Here is a 16,899-nt window from a genome sequence, read left to right on the forward strand (position 1 = left end):
GACAATGAAACTGATTAGTCTCTGCTTGAAGAGGGGACTCACACAAGTAGTAGCACACCAGAAGCTGGAGTACTAATGTGTCAGTTATAAAAAAGAAAGTGAAACTGCATATTTTAACTACATTACGTTAAATAAATGAAACTGACACAAACTGACATAAAAGACGTACAAACTATCATCATAAAAGCATATTCAAGCATAGCATTCATAGTTTTCTGCTTTGTTTTGTATTTCACTTCATTTGACAGCTTGAATAGTACAGCGTGATCTGACTCTCAGCCAATCAGAGCACTCAGCGTGGACATTAAGATTAGCGTCATCCAATCAGCGTTCTCAACGAACAGGAGTTCCGGGTTCTCATTAACTTCCTGCATTATAACAATTTCTTTCAAAGCATATTTTACGAGGATGAATTCATTTTTTTTATATCGTCCATCTAGCACCTAGTCCAAATAAAAACACACACAAACAACTGGTATCGTATGACGTATATAATCACAGTGCAAACAAATGCTAATGGATTTTACAGAATACGTGAATGAGGTTGGATTTAATTGAAACACCACTAGAAAATAATATCAAGAAATGAACCTAACAAGAAGAATCCAGCGTTTGAATGAGCTTTTCTGTGTAACGCACTCCCAGTATACCTGTGCAAGCATGACTAATCGCATACATTAGCTTCGACCCAGTTGCAAAAAGCATGGTGTGACGTATTCATACACACTATTATTGCAATAAATGCAATGCGACAGAATTCTGCGGAGGTTAAAGTGAGTATTCATACCAGCACCGGCTTCTGAATCAGCTTCGTGAGTTGCCATGTTTGGACGGTGAAAGTGGTCCATTCTACGATGCATGTGTGGGTCCTGCTCTCTGTGCCTTTCCAGAAAAATAGCTTTAAGCATATGCAAAATCACATATCATATTATAAGTGTCACATTAACGACTGTAGTAATAAAATATAATATATCATTGGTTAAAAAATATAATTCATTTGATTAAATAGAACAACATACTCCAATATTTTTCGCTGGCTATACGCTAGACGGCTTATTTGTCATAGGCGCCATTTTGGCTCAAGAAGAGCTAGCAGGAGCCTTTAACACTGATTTAAAGGTGCAAAAACGGAAACTGGATTTGCTGCTATAATGTGTAAGGATATTGACGAAATGCAACACTGCGTGTTTTTTCTTTCCATCGCTCTACTTTGAATGATGATTTTCATGCTTCTTTTATTTTTAATCAGTTTTTAAACAGCTAACTCAGTATTCCACTGACACAAATGGCCAATTTTTACAATTTACATTTACCAGACGCTTTATTTAGAGACTTGCAAATGAGGAGGACAATGGAAGCAAGTGATGTGACTAGTTAGTCTAGCACAGTAGGCTACACATAGATATAGAATAGTAGTGTTAATTGGTCAAGCATTTCTATGATCCATATGGTTGGATATTAAATTTCAAGCATGCTTAATTTGTGAAAAATTAGCCTATTTTTAAAAATATATACTAATTGTAAACACAAATATTAAAAATAAAGTTTTTTTGTATGCTAACTTGTAATGTAAGCCTAATGTAGTAAATGTATTGATTGTTTCTGAACACATTGCATGGGAAAACCGAGTCCGACAGTAAAGTTATATCCCTTTGATAATCAATAACCTAATCAATAAATCAGATTATCTAAATTGAATTTGAATTCACATTAGTTCTGATCTAACTCAAATTTATCAGCCACATTGTCAAAGTGTGATCAATTAGCATGACAACCTTTTATGTTCCCTTGTACACTTAAAGATGTGTCATGTACCTCATGAACTGAAATGTAGACGCAAGTAGCTCCCCGTCCTTTGGGTAAATTCAGTCTTAAAACAGATGTTGAATGAGTTGGTTCCACCTAACTTTCCCTGTTGATTTCCCATGGGCTTAGTGACCCCTGCATGACAATAAAGAGGAGGAACAATTCAAACAATGATGCTTAACTGTTAATTAAGCAAACTTTACTTGAATTGAGCTGGATAATGACACCACTGTTCCCCTTCGAGGGAACTCGAACTCCGTCATCGTGATGACACTTTGGGGAACGGCCCTTGCGTAAAGCGTCTGAAGAAACAGTAGAAGCAGCCCAATCCGATTGGTGTTGCATGATGACGTAGTATGTGACGGGATACCCGGAAGATACAAAGAGACGTCTGAACACAACAGAGATAGCTTTTTGCTCTTCAGCGTTAGCGCTCTGTGTTATCAGTCTGAAAGTGAAGTTGGTGTTGAAAACATTGTCCAAAGCAAACTATGGCGAGCGAGCGATTCAGGTTGTGTGTTACTCCGTGTCCGCGCTACATTACGGGCACGGACACACATCAACTTTGTGTGCAGTGTCTCGGCATGCAGCACGCCCAGGCCGCTCTTGAGGGAGCGGCCCGCGGTGATTGTGAACTGCTGCCGCTGAGAGTGCTGTGCTCGCGGCTGACCGTCTTTGAGGAGACTGGCCAGCCTTGTGAGCCCTGCGGTTCTGGGCCTGCGTCTGTTGAGGCAGCACGGCGCCGTAGATCGTGGGGCTCACAGCGGGATCTGTCGGGGGATATGGGACTGCTGAGGCATCTTCCCTATCCACCTCTGACGATTCCGATATCCTCCCGCCCCGTGTGGAAGCCCGCGATGCGGCTTCTTCCCGCGGCGCGGAGGGTCCGGTTCTCAGGCTGTCTAACTCAGAGGAGTCGGATGCTTTGAGGATCGAGGCGGATGATGTGGGGCTTTTCCCATCCCACACGCTCGCTATGGAGGAGCTTGTGGAGGTTTTAACCCACGCCGTGGCCAAGCTGAGTTTATATTGGCCACAGGAAATAGTGGACATCCAGCCGCCATCTAAGCTGGATGAACACTTTTTCAGGCGTCGGGTTCAGCCTCCACGGCGGGGCCTTCCTTTCTTCCCCCGATTTACACAACGAGTTGTGTAGATCGTGGGAGAAACCCTTCTCAGCTCGTTTATCAAATCCCCCGGTGCTGGATTTTGCCAATGTGCTGGGGACGGCTGAGTTGGGTTATGCAGTGTTGCCACAGGTTGAAGAGGCGCTTGAGGGCCACCTCTCACCCGGGGCCGCTGCATCATTGAAGGCCCCGACGCTGCCCACTAAACCTTGCCGCGATACCTCCAGGTTGGTCGGCAGGGTTTTTAGTGCGGCAGGTCACACTGCTGGTTGTCTGCACACCATGGCGGTTCTGCAGGCATACCAAGCCGACCTCCTCAAAGAACTGGATGAGGGCGAGGGAGCATCCCCGGATGATGTCACCGAGCTCCGGAAGGCGACAGATTTGTCTCTCCGCATTACCAAGGAGACGGCCCGCGCTGTGGGCCGCTCTATGGCTGGTCCGGTGTGCGTTGAGAGACATCCCTGGCTGACGCTGTCGGGAATCAAGGAGAGAGAGAAACACTTTCTCCTTGATGCCCCGATCTCGCCTTCTGGCCTCTTTGGCGGTGCGGTTGATACTGTCGTCGAGAGGTTTCAGGAGGCGAGGAAGCAGTCAGCCGCCTTCCAGAGGCGCTCGGGCCCCTCAGTTAGAGCAGTCCTGAGTGGGCAGCCCGGACCTTCATCCAGCTCCTCGCACCGCGAGGAGACAGTGCTCTCGCAGGAAGCCTTCTCAGCCTAAGGGCGACCTGAGGGACGTCATCCAGGCTAAGAAGGCTCTCAAGCGGTCCTAGCTTTGGCAGGGCTGCTGAGAGCTGTCCCCCACAGGGTGGAACGATCAAGGTCGTTTCTACCCTGGGGCTCTCTGGGAATCGATGCTGCATTCCCGCCGTCCAAGACGCTTCGGGCCGCATCGATTCCCTGTGCGCGCGCGCTGTTCCAGTCGCCTCAAATAAGACCTGCGACGGTCCAGCAATCACGTGCGCCCTCCGGATCTCTTCCCCAATTTTGCCCTGCCGGTCAGCCGCTTCAGGGGGTCGGAGAGGAGGCTCGGTTAACACCCGAGACTGGCCTCGAGAGGCTAGTTCCCTTAGTAGATTATCTCGGCGCATTTCCTCCACCGAAATTCAACGGGGTGGTCCGGACTGTGGTCGGCCCCGAGCAGGTGCGGGTGATGGAACAGGAAGTACGCTCGCTGCTGGTCAAGGAGGCTATAGAATGTATTCCTCCGCCTGACAGAGAGACCGGGTTCTACAGCCGGTACTTCATAGTTCCCAAGAAGGATGGTGGGTTGCGTCCGATAATAGATCGCAGGTGTCTGAACCAGTCTCTGAAGAGATACAGGTTCAGGATGCTCACAATTCCAGCCATCATGAGTCAGATCCAGTTCGAGGACTGGTTCGTCACGATAGATCTGAAGGACGCATACTTCCATATCTCCATCCTTCCATCTCACTGGAAGTTCCTGCGGTTCACTTTCGGGGGCGAAGCGTACCAGTATCGGGTTCTTCCATTCGGCCTAGCTCTCTCTCCTCGCACCTTCACGAAGTGTATGGATGCAGCACTGGCTCTGTTGAGACTCCAGGGCATCCGTATACTCAATTATATCGACGACTGGCTCATTCTGGCTCAGTCGCGCGATATCGAGATGACGTTCTAGCCCACATAAGGTGCCTGGGTCTGAGACTCAACATGAAGAAAAGCGTGTTGACGTTCTCCCAGAGGACTACGTTCCTTAGGGTTGTGTGGGATTCAACGCTGATGCGGGCACAGCTGTCCCCCGCACGCGTAGATACTGTCCATACTGGCGATGCTCTCAAGAGTAAAGCTGGGTCGCAGCCTCACTGTGAAGCGGTTTCAGAGACTGCTGGGTCTCATGGCAGCAGCGGCCAACGTGATACCGTTCGGCCTGCTCCACATGAGTGCCCTCCAGTGGTGGCTGAGAACCAAGGGGTTTTCCCCCAGGGGAAATCCTTTCCTTATGATCAGGGTAACGCGCAGATGCCTTCGTTCCCTCGTCATATGGAAGAAGACTTGGTTCCTGTCCCAGGGGCCAGTGTTGGGAGCGCCCTGTTGCCGGAAATTGGTTTCAACCGACGCTTCCCTCACTGGTTGGGGCGTGGTCATGGAAGGCCGCTTTTCCAGAAGTCTGTGGGGGACCCGGCATTCTTCCTGGCATATCAACTGCCTGGAAATGCTGGCGGTCTACAAGGCTCTGAGGAGCTTTCTCCCAGACCTCCGCGGCCACCATGTCCTGATACGATCCGACAACATGTCGGTGGTATCGTATCTAAACCACCTGGGGGGCCTGAGGTTGCACCCTCTTTGCAGAATGGCGCATCAGGTTCTCCTGTGGTCCCAGGTTGTTCTTCCCCGGGGACCAAAACCAGGGAGCAGATATCCTGTCGAGGCAGGGGCTGAGGCCCGGGGAATGGCAACTCCACCCCGAGGTGGTGGAGGCTATGTGCGAGCTGTTGGGCCCTGTGGAAGTGGATCTCTTCGCGTCTCGAGAGATGTCCCACTGCCCACTGTGGTTCTCCCTCACCCATCCGGCCCTGCTGGGGCTGAATGCCATGGCACAGACGGGGCCGAGGCTGCGTCTGTACGCTTTTCCCCCGATCACTCTGCTCCCGGGAGTTCTGGAACGTGTCCGCCGGGAGGGCGTCAGCCTTCTCTTAGTAGCACCCTGGTGGCCCACTCGAGTATGTTTCTCTGACATCATCGACCTGCTGGACGGTCCCCCTTGGCAGGTCCCTCTGAGGAGCTCGGAGGATGAGGCCTGCGGCTCATTCCAGGGTCCCAACCTGGGACCTGGCGGTAGTGCTCGAAGGGTTGGCTGAGGCCCCCTTTGAGCCGCTGGAGTCGGCTGAGGCGAGAATCCTGATCTTCAAGTTGGCCTTTCTCTTTGCCATCACTTCTCTGAGGAGAGTGTGGGACCTCCAGGCCTTGGCTATCACACCAACTTGCCTGGAGTTTGCCCCTGGCATGGTTAAGGCCATCTTGCATCCCAGTCCGGGCTACGTGCCCAAGGTGCCATCTAATGTGTCACGGTCAATGGTTCTCCAGGCATTCCATCCTCCACCTCACATGCTCAGTGGAGAAAGTCAGACCAGCTGTTGGTGTGTTTTGGTTCACCCAAGAAGGGGCTGCCTGCGTCAAAGCAGACAATCAGTAACTGGATTGTCCAGGCTATAGCCACGGCTTATCAGGTGCGCAATTTGCCTTCACTGTTAGCCGTGAGGGCCCATTCTACCAGGGGCATGGCCTCCTCGGTGGCCCTCCTTTCTGGGGCCTCTATGCAAGAGATCTGCGAGGCGGCTGGGTGGGCCACCCCGCACACCTTCATTCGTTACTACAGTCTGCATCTCCCTGAGACGCCTGGCGCTAGAGTGCTCGCCCCCTAGTTGTGCCTGGTATCCAGCTTCACACTGGGTTGGGTATGATTGGTGCGGGATAGTTGGTACTCGTTCCCCAAAGTGTCATCACGATAAGTTCGAGATCAGTTCGAGTTCCCTCGAAGGGGAACGTCTCGGGTTATGACTATAACCCTTATTCCCCGAGAAGGGAACGAGACACTGCGTCTCGTGTCCACCCAATCATCAGAGCGCTCGCTCCATCGCAAAGAACGCTATCTCTGTTGTGTTCAGACGTCTCTTTGTATCTTCCGAGTATGCCGTCACATACTACATCATCACGCAACACCAATCGGATTGGGCTGATTCTACTGTTTCTTCAGACGCTTTACGCGAGGGGCGTTCCCCAAAGTGTCATCACGATGACGCAGTGTCTCGTTCCTTTCTCGGGGAACATGGGTTATAGTCATAACCCGAGACGTTTCTGCAGAGCTGCTTTATCTGATTCGACTTCATCTCTTAATTGATGATTAAGTACACTGAATAAGTACAACATTGTCTTCTGTAGAGTTGCTTTACAAAAGAATTTGATGATTTGATGATGTTTGCATCACCGATCATTATATCCTGTTTATCACTGTGAAGCTGCGCTAAAACAATCTATGTATAAAGGTGACCTATTATGCAAAATTCACTTTTTGAACACAGATGTGTGTCCACAGTGTGTGTAAATAACCAGCCTATAATGATACAAATCTACCCAATACTTTTTTTTTTATAATCCCCTGCAGTCATTATCAATCTCTCATAATGGGCAGTTTCATATTTCCCCCTACTCCTTTGTAAGAGTAGGGAAACCCCGACCATGACTGTAGATGATCTGCCCTTTTAGCATAGACACACTGTTTACTCGATGTATCAGCTATAGAGTAGGCTATTACAATGTCTGCACCAAAAACATTACAAATGTTTTGTTGTTGGATGTACCAATGAACTGAATTTTATTTTTGAAGGAAATGTGCCAAAGAAGGTTGGTAAAAAGTTATATATTTACGTAAATCATTTTACGCATGACTGCTTCACCAACGAGGGTCAGTACCACTAGCGTAGCTACGGCCTGGGCCCATCCACATTGACAGCTTGCCCATCCTGTCACACATTCTGGGGACACCAGAGATTTATATTACATCTTGTGAAAAGGGACATAATATGCCCCCTTTAAATTAAGGTCAAGTCGAGTCACCTTTATTTATATAGCGTTTTTTACAATGCCAATTGTTTCAAAGCAGCTTCACAGTGTTAAACAGGAAAATAATGCAACAGAATTTGATTCGGCTGTACAGCCGCTCTGGAGAAAACGGTGATGTCATCTAGCATATTTCAATTATCATATAGTGGCAATGCGGGCAGATCACTAATTTAGTTGAAAATTTAGTTGAATATTTAGTTGAACATTTAGTGTCCCCAACTGAGCAAGCCAAGCCAAAGGCGACAATGGCAAGGAACCAAAACTCCATCAGGTGGCATAATGGACCAGGTTCAGTCAGGGTGCCAGTTCTCCTCTGGCCAAAGAACAAACAGTGTATGATTATGATTCTGGCAACAGGTCAGAAGTCATATTAGATCGGAATATTTGAAAGAGTTATCACGCCGGAGACGGGTTTATTGAGGATGCCGTTTCGATGAGGCAATTATTAGATAGGAATATTCGAAAGATAGGAGTCATCACGCCAGAGACAGGTTTATTGAGGATGTCGTGTCGATGAGGCAATTATTATATAGGAATATTCAAATGATCAGAGATGACAGATGTCGTGTGTGAAAACAAAGTATTCACTTCAAAAAGGCTTTATATATTTTCAATATGCTCTGTTCAGTTGCAACCTTTTTAGAATTGACATGTCTGCTTTTATGAAGTCTCTCATATTTTATTCTCAATCATCTTGTCAAGGGAAATACACATCTAGAATGTAATATGATACATATCCCTTTCGGGATTCATAAAGTTCCATTTTACATGTTTATCTTGCATTACAGATGATCTAAATGTTTTAAGGATGTTAGCAAAGATCCAAAACTTCAATTGGGAAGATTTTTTATTACCAGAATTCTACTACATCAAACAAAAGACTAATTGCACAGCGTCTTGAGACTCGGCTTCCAAGCCTTGGGCGATTCTTACATTTGCCAATTGTTCCTGCTTCCACCCAGCATGGGAATTAAACAGCCTGCAGAGACGCTCTGATGCTGCTAAACAGTTCAATGCCACTGCCGGGTCAGGTGCCATAATGCATACTCTTTTTATCAATATCGGACATGATTGGACACCCTGGATCTGCTTGGCTATTACCACCCAAGCTTGAACTGACAAGGGCATGCTTGATATTTCAGCCGGATATTTATACATGCTTCCATTGGCCTTTCTTGGGGTAGAGCAACACACGCGGTGATATTGTGGCAGAAATTGCATGGTCCGGCATCAAATTAAACTGTAGATCAAGTGTGACAGGTCGAAGTACGCTTCTAAAGGGGACAGAGAGCCCAGGGTGCTTTATGGGGTCAAGGTGGCTCCATTATGCATTAGCCCATGGACAGAAAAGAGAAAAGTATAAGGCAAAGCCGCTCTTCTCCTGCCGCAGTGGCTATTAACCTTTCCGCTGGATCGCACACCTTTTATCTCCGAGGGGGGCTGTAAAACCAGCAGCCTGCTGCGAAAGGGGTCTGCTCATAAAAATCAATTACCCTGATTAGGAGGCGATTTGCAGAAGTCCTTCAAAGCCAACAACGAGATTCAGAACGGAGTTTCTGTAAGACTGTACAATTTCAGAGAACGATCCAGAAAATTAATGTCGACTCTCGCCACTAAATTCCTCAAGAAGTGCTGTGGGGAAACACTTGAGAAACATTTTTCAAGGGGAATAACAATCAGGTCTGAAAGCTTTTCGAGGATGTGACATCACGTTTCCATGGCACTAAATTATACGTCTCACCTTTGAAAGCCAAGTAAGGACCATCCACATAAAAGGTAAAATGGCCACATCAGTTCCACATCATCCTCTTTGTGCTTTCAAATCAAAGCTCAGAATTGATGACAATGATTAGAGATCAGTGCCGCTAAAATCAAATTCGCTGTGACGAGTTTTCAACAAAGCTATTTGAGGTGAATTTTGTGATACATTCAGGGCAGGAAACCACTTTAGAAGTTGAGAGGGATGTCAGCCCCTCAGTACTACTATTTAGCTATTATTATAGTATTAGCTAAAACATTCACATGTATTGTTCTGTTTTGGTTTAGTTCTAGTTCCTGTAGTTACGTTCACATGTCAATCATTATGTCTCCCTTTGTATTTAAGCCCTGAGTTCTCCTCTGTTCTTTGTCTCGTGTTGAAGTTAGGTTCGTTGTGTTTTTGTTTCGCCCTTCCTGGATTATTAAATACTGTGTTTATTGTTCATTCTGCATCATGCATTTCTCCGGTTTGGATTTACTGAAACACCTCACTAAAACTAAAACCATAAAAATGTCATTACTTGAAAAAAAATAAAAATAATTGTTGAACATTTTATTTCAGCTATAGTTGCCAAGGATACATTTCTCCTTTTCTTGTTTAACTAAATCAACTAAAACTATAACTGTATATTAAAACTATGTAGACATATACATACAAAAACCCCCACAAAAAAACGAATAAAACTGACAAAATAACTACAATTTCAAAACTAAAATGAAAATGGAAAATATAAAAATTAACTCAAAATATTAACAAAAACTATAATAGTATATCAATGATATTAAAATAACACTGCAACTGACATGGGTTTTAAATAGATGATCCTCAAAGTTTTGCCATCATTCACTCACCTTTGTTGTTCCAAACCAAGTATGACTTTCTTTCCTCTTAGTACACTTGAAAGAAAACACATACATATACACACACACACACACACACACACACACACACACACACACACACACACACACACACACACACACACACACACACACACACACACACACACACACACACACACACACACACACACACACACACGTTGGTGCACCCATCATTATGAGGACGTTCCATAGACGTAATGGTTTTTATACTGTACATTCTATCTCCATACACTACTCCTACTCCTAAACCTATCACATAAAACTTGTGTTGGATTTTTACTTGCATTTTTACATTTTTAATAAAACATAGTTTAGCAGGCCTGCTATTTCTTTGACGTTGGGTTGGTGTGTCCCGGCCTTTACACTAACCCTACCCCTAAACCTACCCATCACAGAAAACTTTCTGCATTTTTACATTTACAAAAAAAAAAGGTTTCCTCATGGGGACCTCAATTTAGGTCCCCACGGTGACTCGAGTGATGTTGAAGTCCACTTCGGGATAGAAAAACATGAACACACTCCCACACACACTCACTTTTTCCTCTTTTGTGTTCCATAGAAGAAAGAACGTCATACAGGTTTGGAACGGCATGCAGTAAATTTCATTTTTGGGTGAACTATCCCTTAAAAACTTGTTCCACTCTGATGCTGAATATATGGATGCATGCTTGTAAAAATGTTGGCTCTTTTTGTTTTAATGAATTCAAAGAGCTGCTGAGGCCATACTAATTGTTGCGCTCAAAACAAAAGTTGTAGGCCTTCATCATCTAGGTTCAATACTTATTGTGCGGAGCTGTATAAATTCTCCTAATTCTTTTCCCAGCCACTTCATCTTCTCTCTATATACTGTATTTGTAATACTGGAAATTCTTATTATATCCTGGCAGAACAATGGCCTGGGTGCAAGTGATTCTCAGCGTGGCTCTTGTCCAAGAGACACAGCGTGGCAATTCATTACCCCTGCAGAACTCAGAGGAGCCGGAGTGATTACCCCCATCCATTTCAGACAATAATGGCTGCTGATACGGTGCTTCTCCGCCGTTCAATTCAACAGGACAAAGAAGCGTGTCTTGATACCCGTGCCAGGAGATATTTTGTAATTACCAGGGAGAGCGCTCTCGTCTGAGTCAGCTGCTTCTGTAGCGTAGCCCCGGCTTCAGCGGTGTGTGTGGTGAGATGCTGCCTGTCAGCTCTGTGTTTGAGCTCTGAAGGCCGAAGGGTCATTCCTGCAGTGCATTTTCATTTCCATCACTTTGAGCAGGATAAAATATTACACTGTCAATATTTCAAAATGGAAATCACAGTCATTTTTTATTATAGCAATATCAGAATTCCATTCAAAAGTAAGGGGTTAGAAAGAATGTTTTTTTAAATTGTCTTATGCTCAACAAGAACACTAATATTGTGAAATATTATTAAAATTTAAAATAACTGTTTTCTATTTTTTAAATGTAATTTATTCCTGTGATGGTAAAGCTGAATTTTCAGCATCATTACTCCAGTCTTTGGAGTCACATGATCCTTGATACTAGAAATCATTCTAATATGGTGAATTGATGCTCAGGAAAAATGTATTATTATAATAATCAATGTTGAAAACCATTGTGATGCATGCACATTTTTGTGGTATCGTGATAATCTTTTCCATGATTCTTTGATGAATAGAATATTTATATTATATTATATTATATTATATTATATTATATTATATTATATTATATTATATTATATTATATTATTATATTATATTATATATATATATATATATATATATATATATATATACACACACACACTTTGATAATATAGTTTGAGTAAGCTTTGTCATGTCAAACAAGAAAAACTGGCAATTAATTAGAAAGAATATATATATAATATTATATAAATATATATTTTTTACTTTTTGTTCTGTAAACAAAAGATGTCAAACTAAATGTCTTCTTGTTATTGCTTCATAATAGTTCTACAGGTTTTTCCGGTCCTCAATCTCTTTTTCCATCCTGTAATTCATCTGTAACAAACAAAACCTCCGACCTTAATGACATGATCCTCCAGGAAGTCACATTTCTGATGAGAGTAAGCTTAATCTGATATAAAAAGAAATCTGAAAAGATAATATATTCCATTGAAGTGCAATACTATAAACACTTCTTCATTCATTTTCACAAACTGATTGAAGAGTCAAACCGATTGTCTATCTATTTTAATGTCCAGACGTTAAAATGAAAATAATACTATTCCTAATTGTGCTTGTGTGACACTTTCCCAGAACACCTCCGTAATAAATGAAAATAAAGACAGGAAGCACTGACATGTTTATATAAAAATGTTTTTTTAATGGTGTATTTGACGATCCATTGTTGAAATGATGAGAAAAATACCCAGAGCAGATGAATTGGATGTGATGGATAAATGCACCCGCGAGCAGAGCTCAGGGATTCGCTAGTGCTGCTCTCGCTCTCCTACAAACACACACATTCTTTGAGTTTGAGTTGCTTTGCTTGACTCACATAAGGTCGGAAACATACTCTACAGCAGTAGGTGAAGGCAAATGCATCTTCTTTTTAGAGACTGTTGTGTTCTGAAAACAGTCTGAATTCATTCAAATGAGTGGCATTCTCAGCATTACCACAAGGGGTGCTAGAGCATAAACTGTTAGTCAGCTTTGCCGTCATGGCTGAGAAATACTTTTCTAAAGGGAATCTAGCTGAGCAAGTAAGTAAAAGTTAAACCATCTACATGTTTAGCTAGTTACCTGAATAACACATCCGGTTTAATGGCACAGACATTTGAAGTTCTAGCTTTGAGTACTGAGGTTCGTCACTGCCACCGTAGAGTATGTTTCTGACCTAACACTTGACACAACAATTCTCTACTCGGATTAGCTGTACGCCATTGTTGAATTAAGACTGAGAAACATTTGGTCACCGGACTATTTTGCAATGAGACCAACATTTACTACAACCCACAGAGGGTTTCCATTAAGAGCATATCAGCTGAAGGGAATGACAGCATCACATTAAGATATTAATAAAGGGCTTCATCATTCATGAATTATGCAGATTGTTCATGATAAGACGCTGTATAATTGTTCCTGTATAACATAACAACACTCTAGGTTTGGTTAAATATGCAGTAAGTGAAGAGTAGTCTGTCTTTATGGTTACTGAGAAAATAAATCCCCGTTGCAGAGCAGTAAGTAAAGTAAAATGTCCCTCATAACACTGTAAGCGTCAGTTAATGAGGAAGGACACATTTCCAGTGGGGTAAGTCTTCCTGATACCTTATTCGCACACTGTTTACTCTGATGTTGTTGTGTAGTCATCAACTTAAAGGGACAGTTCGCACAGAGAAATGACATTTACTCTCTCGGGTTGTTTCAAATCAGTGAGGCTTTCATTTTTCAGTGGAACATAACGCTGCTCTTTTATATACAGTGAAAGTGAATGAGGACTGGAGCTGTCAAGCTCCAAAAGTGACAAAAAAAAAGCAGTCAATATGGAATACACTCGAATACTTTAAATATAGTGCACAAGTCTACATGACTCACTTGATACTTTTCAGTCCGTTTTGGAGCATTAAAAGCTCCAGTCTCCATTTACCTTCATTGTACGGAAAAGAGCAGCTTGAACATTCGATGACATAATTGTCATTTCTCAGGGTGAATTATTCCTTTAACAACAAACAACTCAAAGTTAACAAAGATTTGCATAAGGGGAGACATGTGACATCATTCTTCTCCCCTTACTGGTAACAGCTTCAGTCCCTGAGGACCATGGCAAGAGATTGGTCATGAAACACACGCTTTCACACATTCGCAAAGAAAAAAAGTAACACCCGAACATGCTTGCACACATAAAACAGTCATTCTCAATAGAATGCTTGACATCTTAAACACACACAGTCATCCTCCATCTACCCGCGTACTAAATAATGAGTAGTCTCTGGGAATTGGGAATGGTGGTGACATTTATAAAGGCTGCGTTTGCTGCTGCTTCCTTCTGCTTGCGTTTCACGAGCTCTCTCTTTCACACACGCATACACACAAACTCTACGACGCTCCTGTTATTGACTGACACACAGGCGCCATTATCGAGTCAATCGCATTTCGCTCGGAAACACAGAGCCTATCCTTACTAAGTGTAAAATAAGACACAGTTTCCTCTTTGGATCTCCACCAGTTTCCCCAACTCGGCTCCCAAGAAATGGCCTGGATTGGGTGCTAATGATCTGTCTGATCGGACAAACGAAAGACCTCTCACATTCGGCAAGTTTATATTAGTACACTTAGCTCACAGGGGTTTACTCGTACAGTATGCTGAAAGCTTAAATAATGGCTATGGTCCACGTGTTGTCTGTCCGTCCATCGACATTTGCAACCGACGTGCAAATACACACACAAAAAAAGGACAATAGAACAGACCTTTTCAAGTCATCACTGATTATGAAAAGCTAATAAATTGCATCCAATAAGTGTTAGGCAGCTCTGTTGGTCTCAGTGCTGTGAGTTTTACCTCTTTGAGGGACGAAAAAAATCCCTTTTAAAAAGAATTCAAAGAAATCCGCCCATAATAAACCAAAAAATAAAGAGACAGACCGTTATCGTCACAAGTTCATGGCTGAAATGGCAGCAGACATTTAAGCAAATACCTCTATACAATTTCATTCGGTTCATTCTTTTTAAAATCTGCAGTGAATATAATTTCGATAATTTTTACGTATGTTTTTTTTTTCCTTCTGTGGGCGATTGCGCCTGTAGAAGTCTTCGCCTCTTTGTTTTAAGTTCAGGCTCAGTGCTTTAAGTTAGTCAGTCATATTTCTGACCTGGCACGCAAAGTCTCTGCGGCGCCAGTTGTCCCGCATTCGGAGTCCTCCCTCTCCGAGACGACCGAGGGAGATCCTGGAGCACAACAGAAAGGGGGGAGGGCCGTGTTTGATGGTGACGCTAAAGTTCTGTCTCTTTCTCGTTTGCCGTTTTCCTCTCCCTCTTGATTGGATCTGGGAATCGCATTCTTTTCCTCCTCGTCAACCTGTATTTCCCGTCCCCCTCCCCCCAGCACTGCTACCAGCGGTTGATGATGTGATTCATGTAGTCCTCTGTGGGCAATCGGGACGCTTCGGACTCCGGCGTGTCATCCCTGAAATTAGGATCTGAGCTGGACGTCCGACGAAAAGGGAAGAGGGCCGGCTGGTTCTTTAGGCGCTGCTCTCTTCGCTCCAGTTGTCGCTTGTACATGTAGCGCTGCTGAAAAAGATCCCTGGCGTAGTCATACAACTGCATGTCCAGGTCGTTCAGCTCCTCGATCCGCTGCACTGTGTCGTTGTCCAGATCCACGCCGGCGGCCCGCGTGCTGTTATACTGCATGAAGGGGCGGATGAACTTGAGGCGGAAGGTCCGTTCGAACAAGTACTGCGTTTTGCGCTGGTACTCAGTCAAGCCGAAGAAGGCCATGTCTCGCAGGTTTTTCTTGGCCGACTCGAGTAGCACCTGTGCACGCTTCTTTTCCGGGATGAAAGACATGTTGTAGCAGCCCACCAGGCTGAGGTCAGCTAGCATGCGCACCTGTCGGTTATTCGCCAGGTTGTACGGACAGTCCATGAACTGCTGTAACGTGCAGCCCGACCAGTCGGTGCCCTCGTAGCAGGGGGGCAGCTCTTCCGGCGTCGGCGTTCGCCCGTCACACATGTGCAGGGAGGTTTTCCACGTGGCTCCGCGCTGGACGTGTCTCCATTCGCTCAGGTAGCGAGACACGGGGTCCCGTAACAGGGTGATGTAGTAGAACTTCCTGTAGGATGATGAAGGATAGAGAAATGATTAGGTCACAGGTAAAGAGGAAAACATCTGAATGACTGAATCAAAACAAACTAAGTGTTAAGATTTCACATGTGTCTACAGTATTTTTCCGCCATTTAAAATGTTTTAAATGAAAACCGTCACGACAAAAAGTTTTCAAAAGTATTTTGATTCGTCAAGTTGTTTCTAACATATTAGCTAATTCCTTATTTTTGGGGTGTGGTCTATAATTGAAATATATCTTCTGAACGGGAAGTCTAAACATAACAAAACTTCATAAACATAGCCAATATAGCCATGTAGTAGTGCTAGCATTTGTCCCATCATCAACTTCCCCTTCCCGCCATTTTTTCTCGTTCCAGAAGCCGTTTAACTCGGATATACATTACAAAAGAGAAGAAGGGACGATTGCTTTTTTCACGATTTCTGTTTCATGCATATGTTTACCCTCTGGGGTCGACGAACACACATTATTTTTTTCCACATAGCAGCTAAATTGACTTCAAATACTCCATATTTTTTGTCATACAGAAACGAGTCTTGAAAATGTAAAGGGTCTATTTTACAAAAGCGTAAAGTTTTGTCATTATTGTGAGTGTACACAAAATAAAAGTAAAGTAAACAAACAGTGTGCACTTTCTGCTGTCTCCGTGAACTTCTTTCTGAAACATGCCAAAAATGGATAGGCTAATCCATATAAAACCAATGAGAGGTACAATCTTTACCGTCTAAGCTCATTATTTATAATGTGGCCACACCCACGTGCAGCGCAGCCTATTAATGCGGTAATTGTCCATGTGAGCCACGCAAACCTGTAAACGCCTCGATAAATAAAGCATCAAGCTTCATCAGATTCATCTGCTTTTCATCAAGTTTGGAAGAAGACGTGCTGGGAGGAATAAGCCTTGAATTTACCTCAGAAAAAGAAGAACGCGATGAGCGACCATCC

The 16,899-nt window shown here is 44.0% G+C and overlaps 2 protein-coding genes across 2 annotated transcripts in view; both read right to left on the reverse strand.

Moving 5' to 3' along the window:
* Positions 1–850, reverse strand: part of uggt1 (UDP-glucose glycoprotein glucosyltransferase 1) — a 45,703-nt gene extending 44,853 nt beyond the window's left edge. Inside the window, exon 1 of the mRNA XM_079819839.1 lies at positions 788–850. Within this exon, the coding sequence (XP_079675965.1) occupies positions 788–848 (61 nt within the window). The 5' untranslated portion in view covers positions 849–850. The remainder of the gene's footprint in view (positions 1–787) is intronic.
* Positions 851–12,469: 11,619 nt separating this feature from the next.
* Positions 12,470–16,899, reverse strand: part of hs6st1a (heparan sulfate 6-O-sulfotransferase 1a) — a 176,949-nt gene continuing 172,519 nt past the window's right edge. Inside the window, exon 2 of the mRNA XM_079818803.1 lies at positions 12,470–15,942. Within this exon, the coding sequence (XP_079674929.1) occupies positions 15,219–15,942 (724 nt within the window). The 3' untranslated portion in view covers positions 12,470–15,218. The remainder of the gene's footprint in view (positions 15,943–16,899) is intronic.

This window comes from Gobio gobio (genome assembly GCF_949357685.1).
Source record: "Gobio gobio genome assembly, chromosome: 6".
Lineage (NCBI taxonomy): Eukaryota > Metazoa > Chordata > Actinopteri > Cypriniformes > Gobionidae > Gobio > Gobio gobio.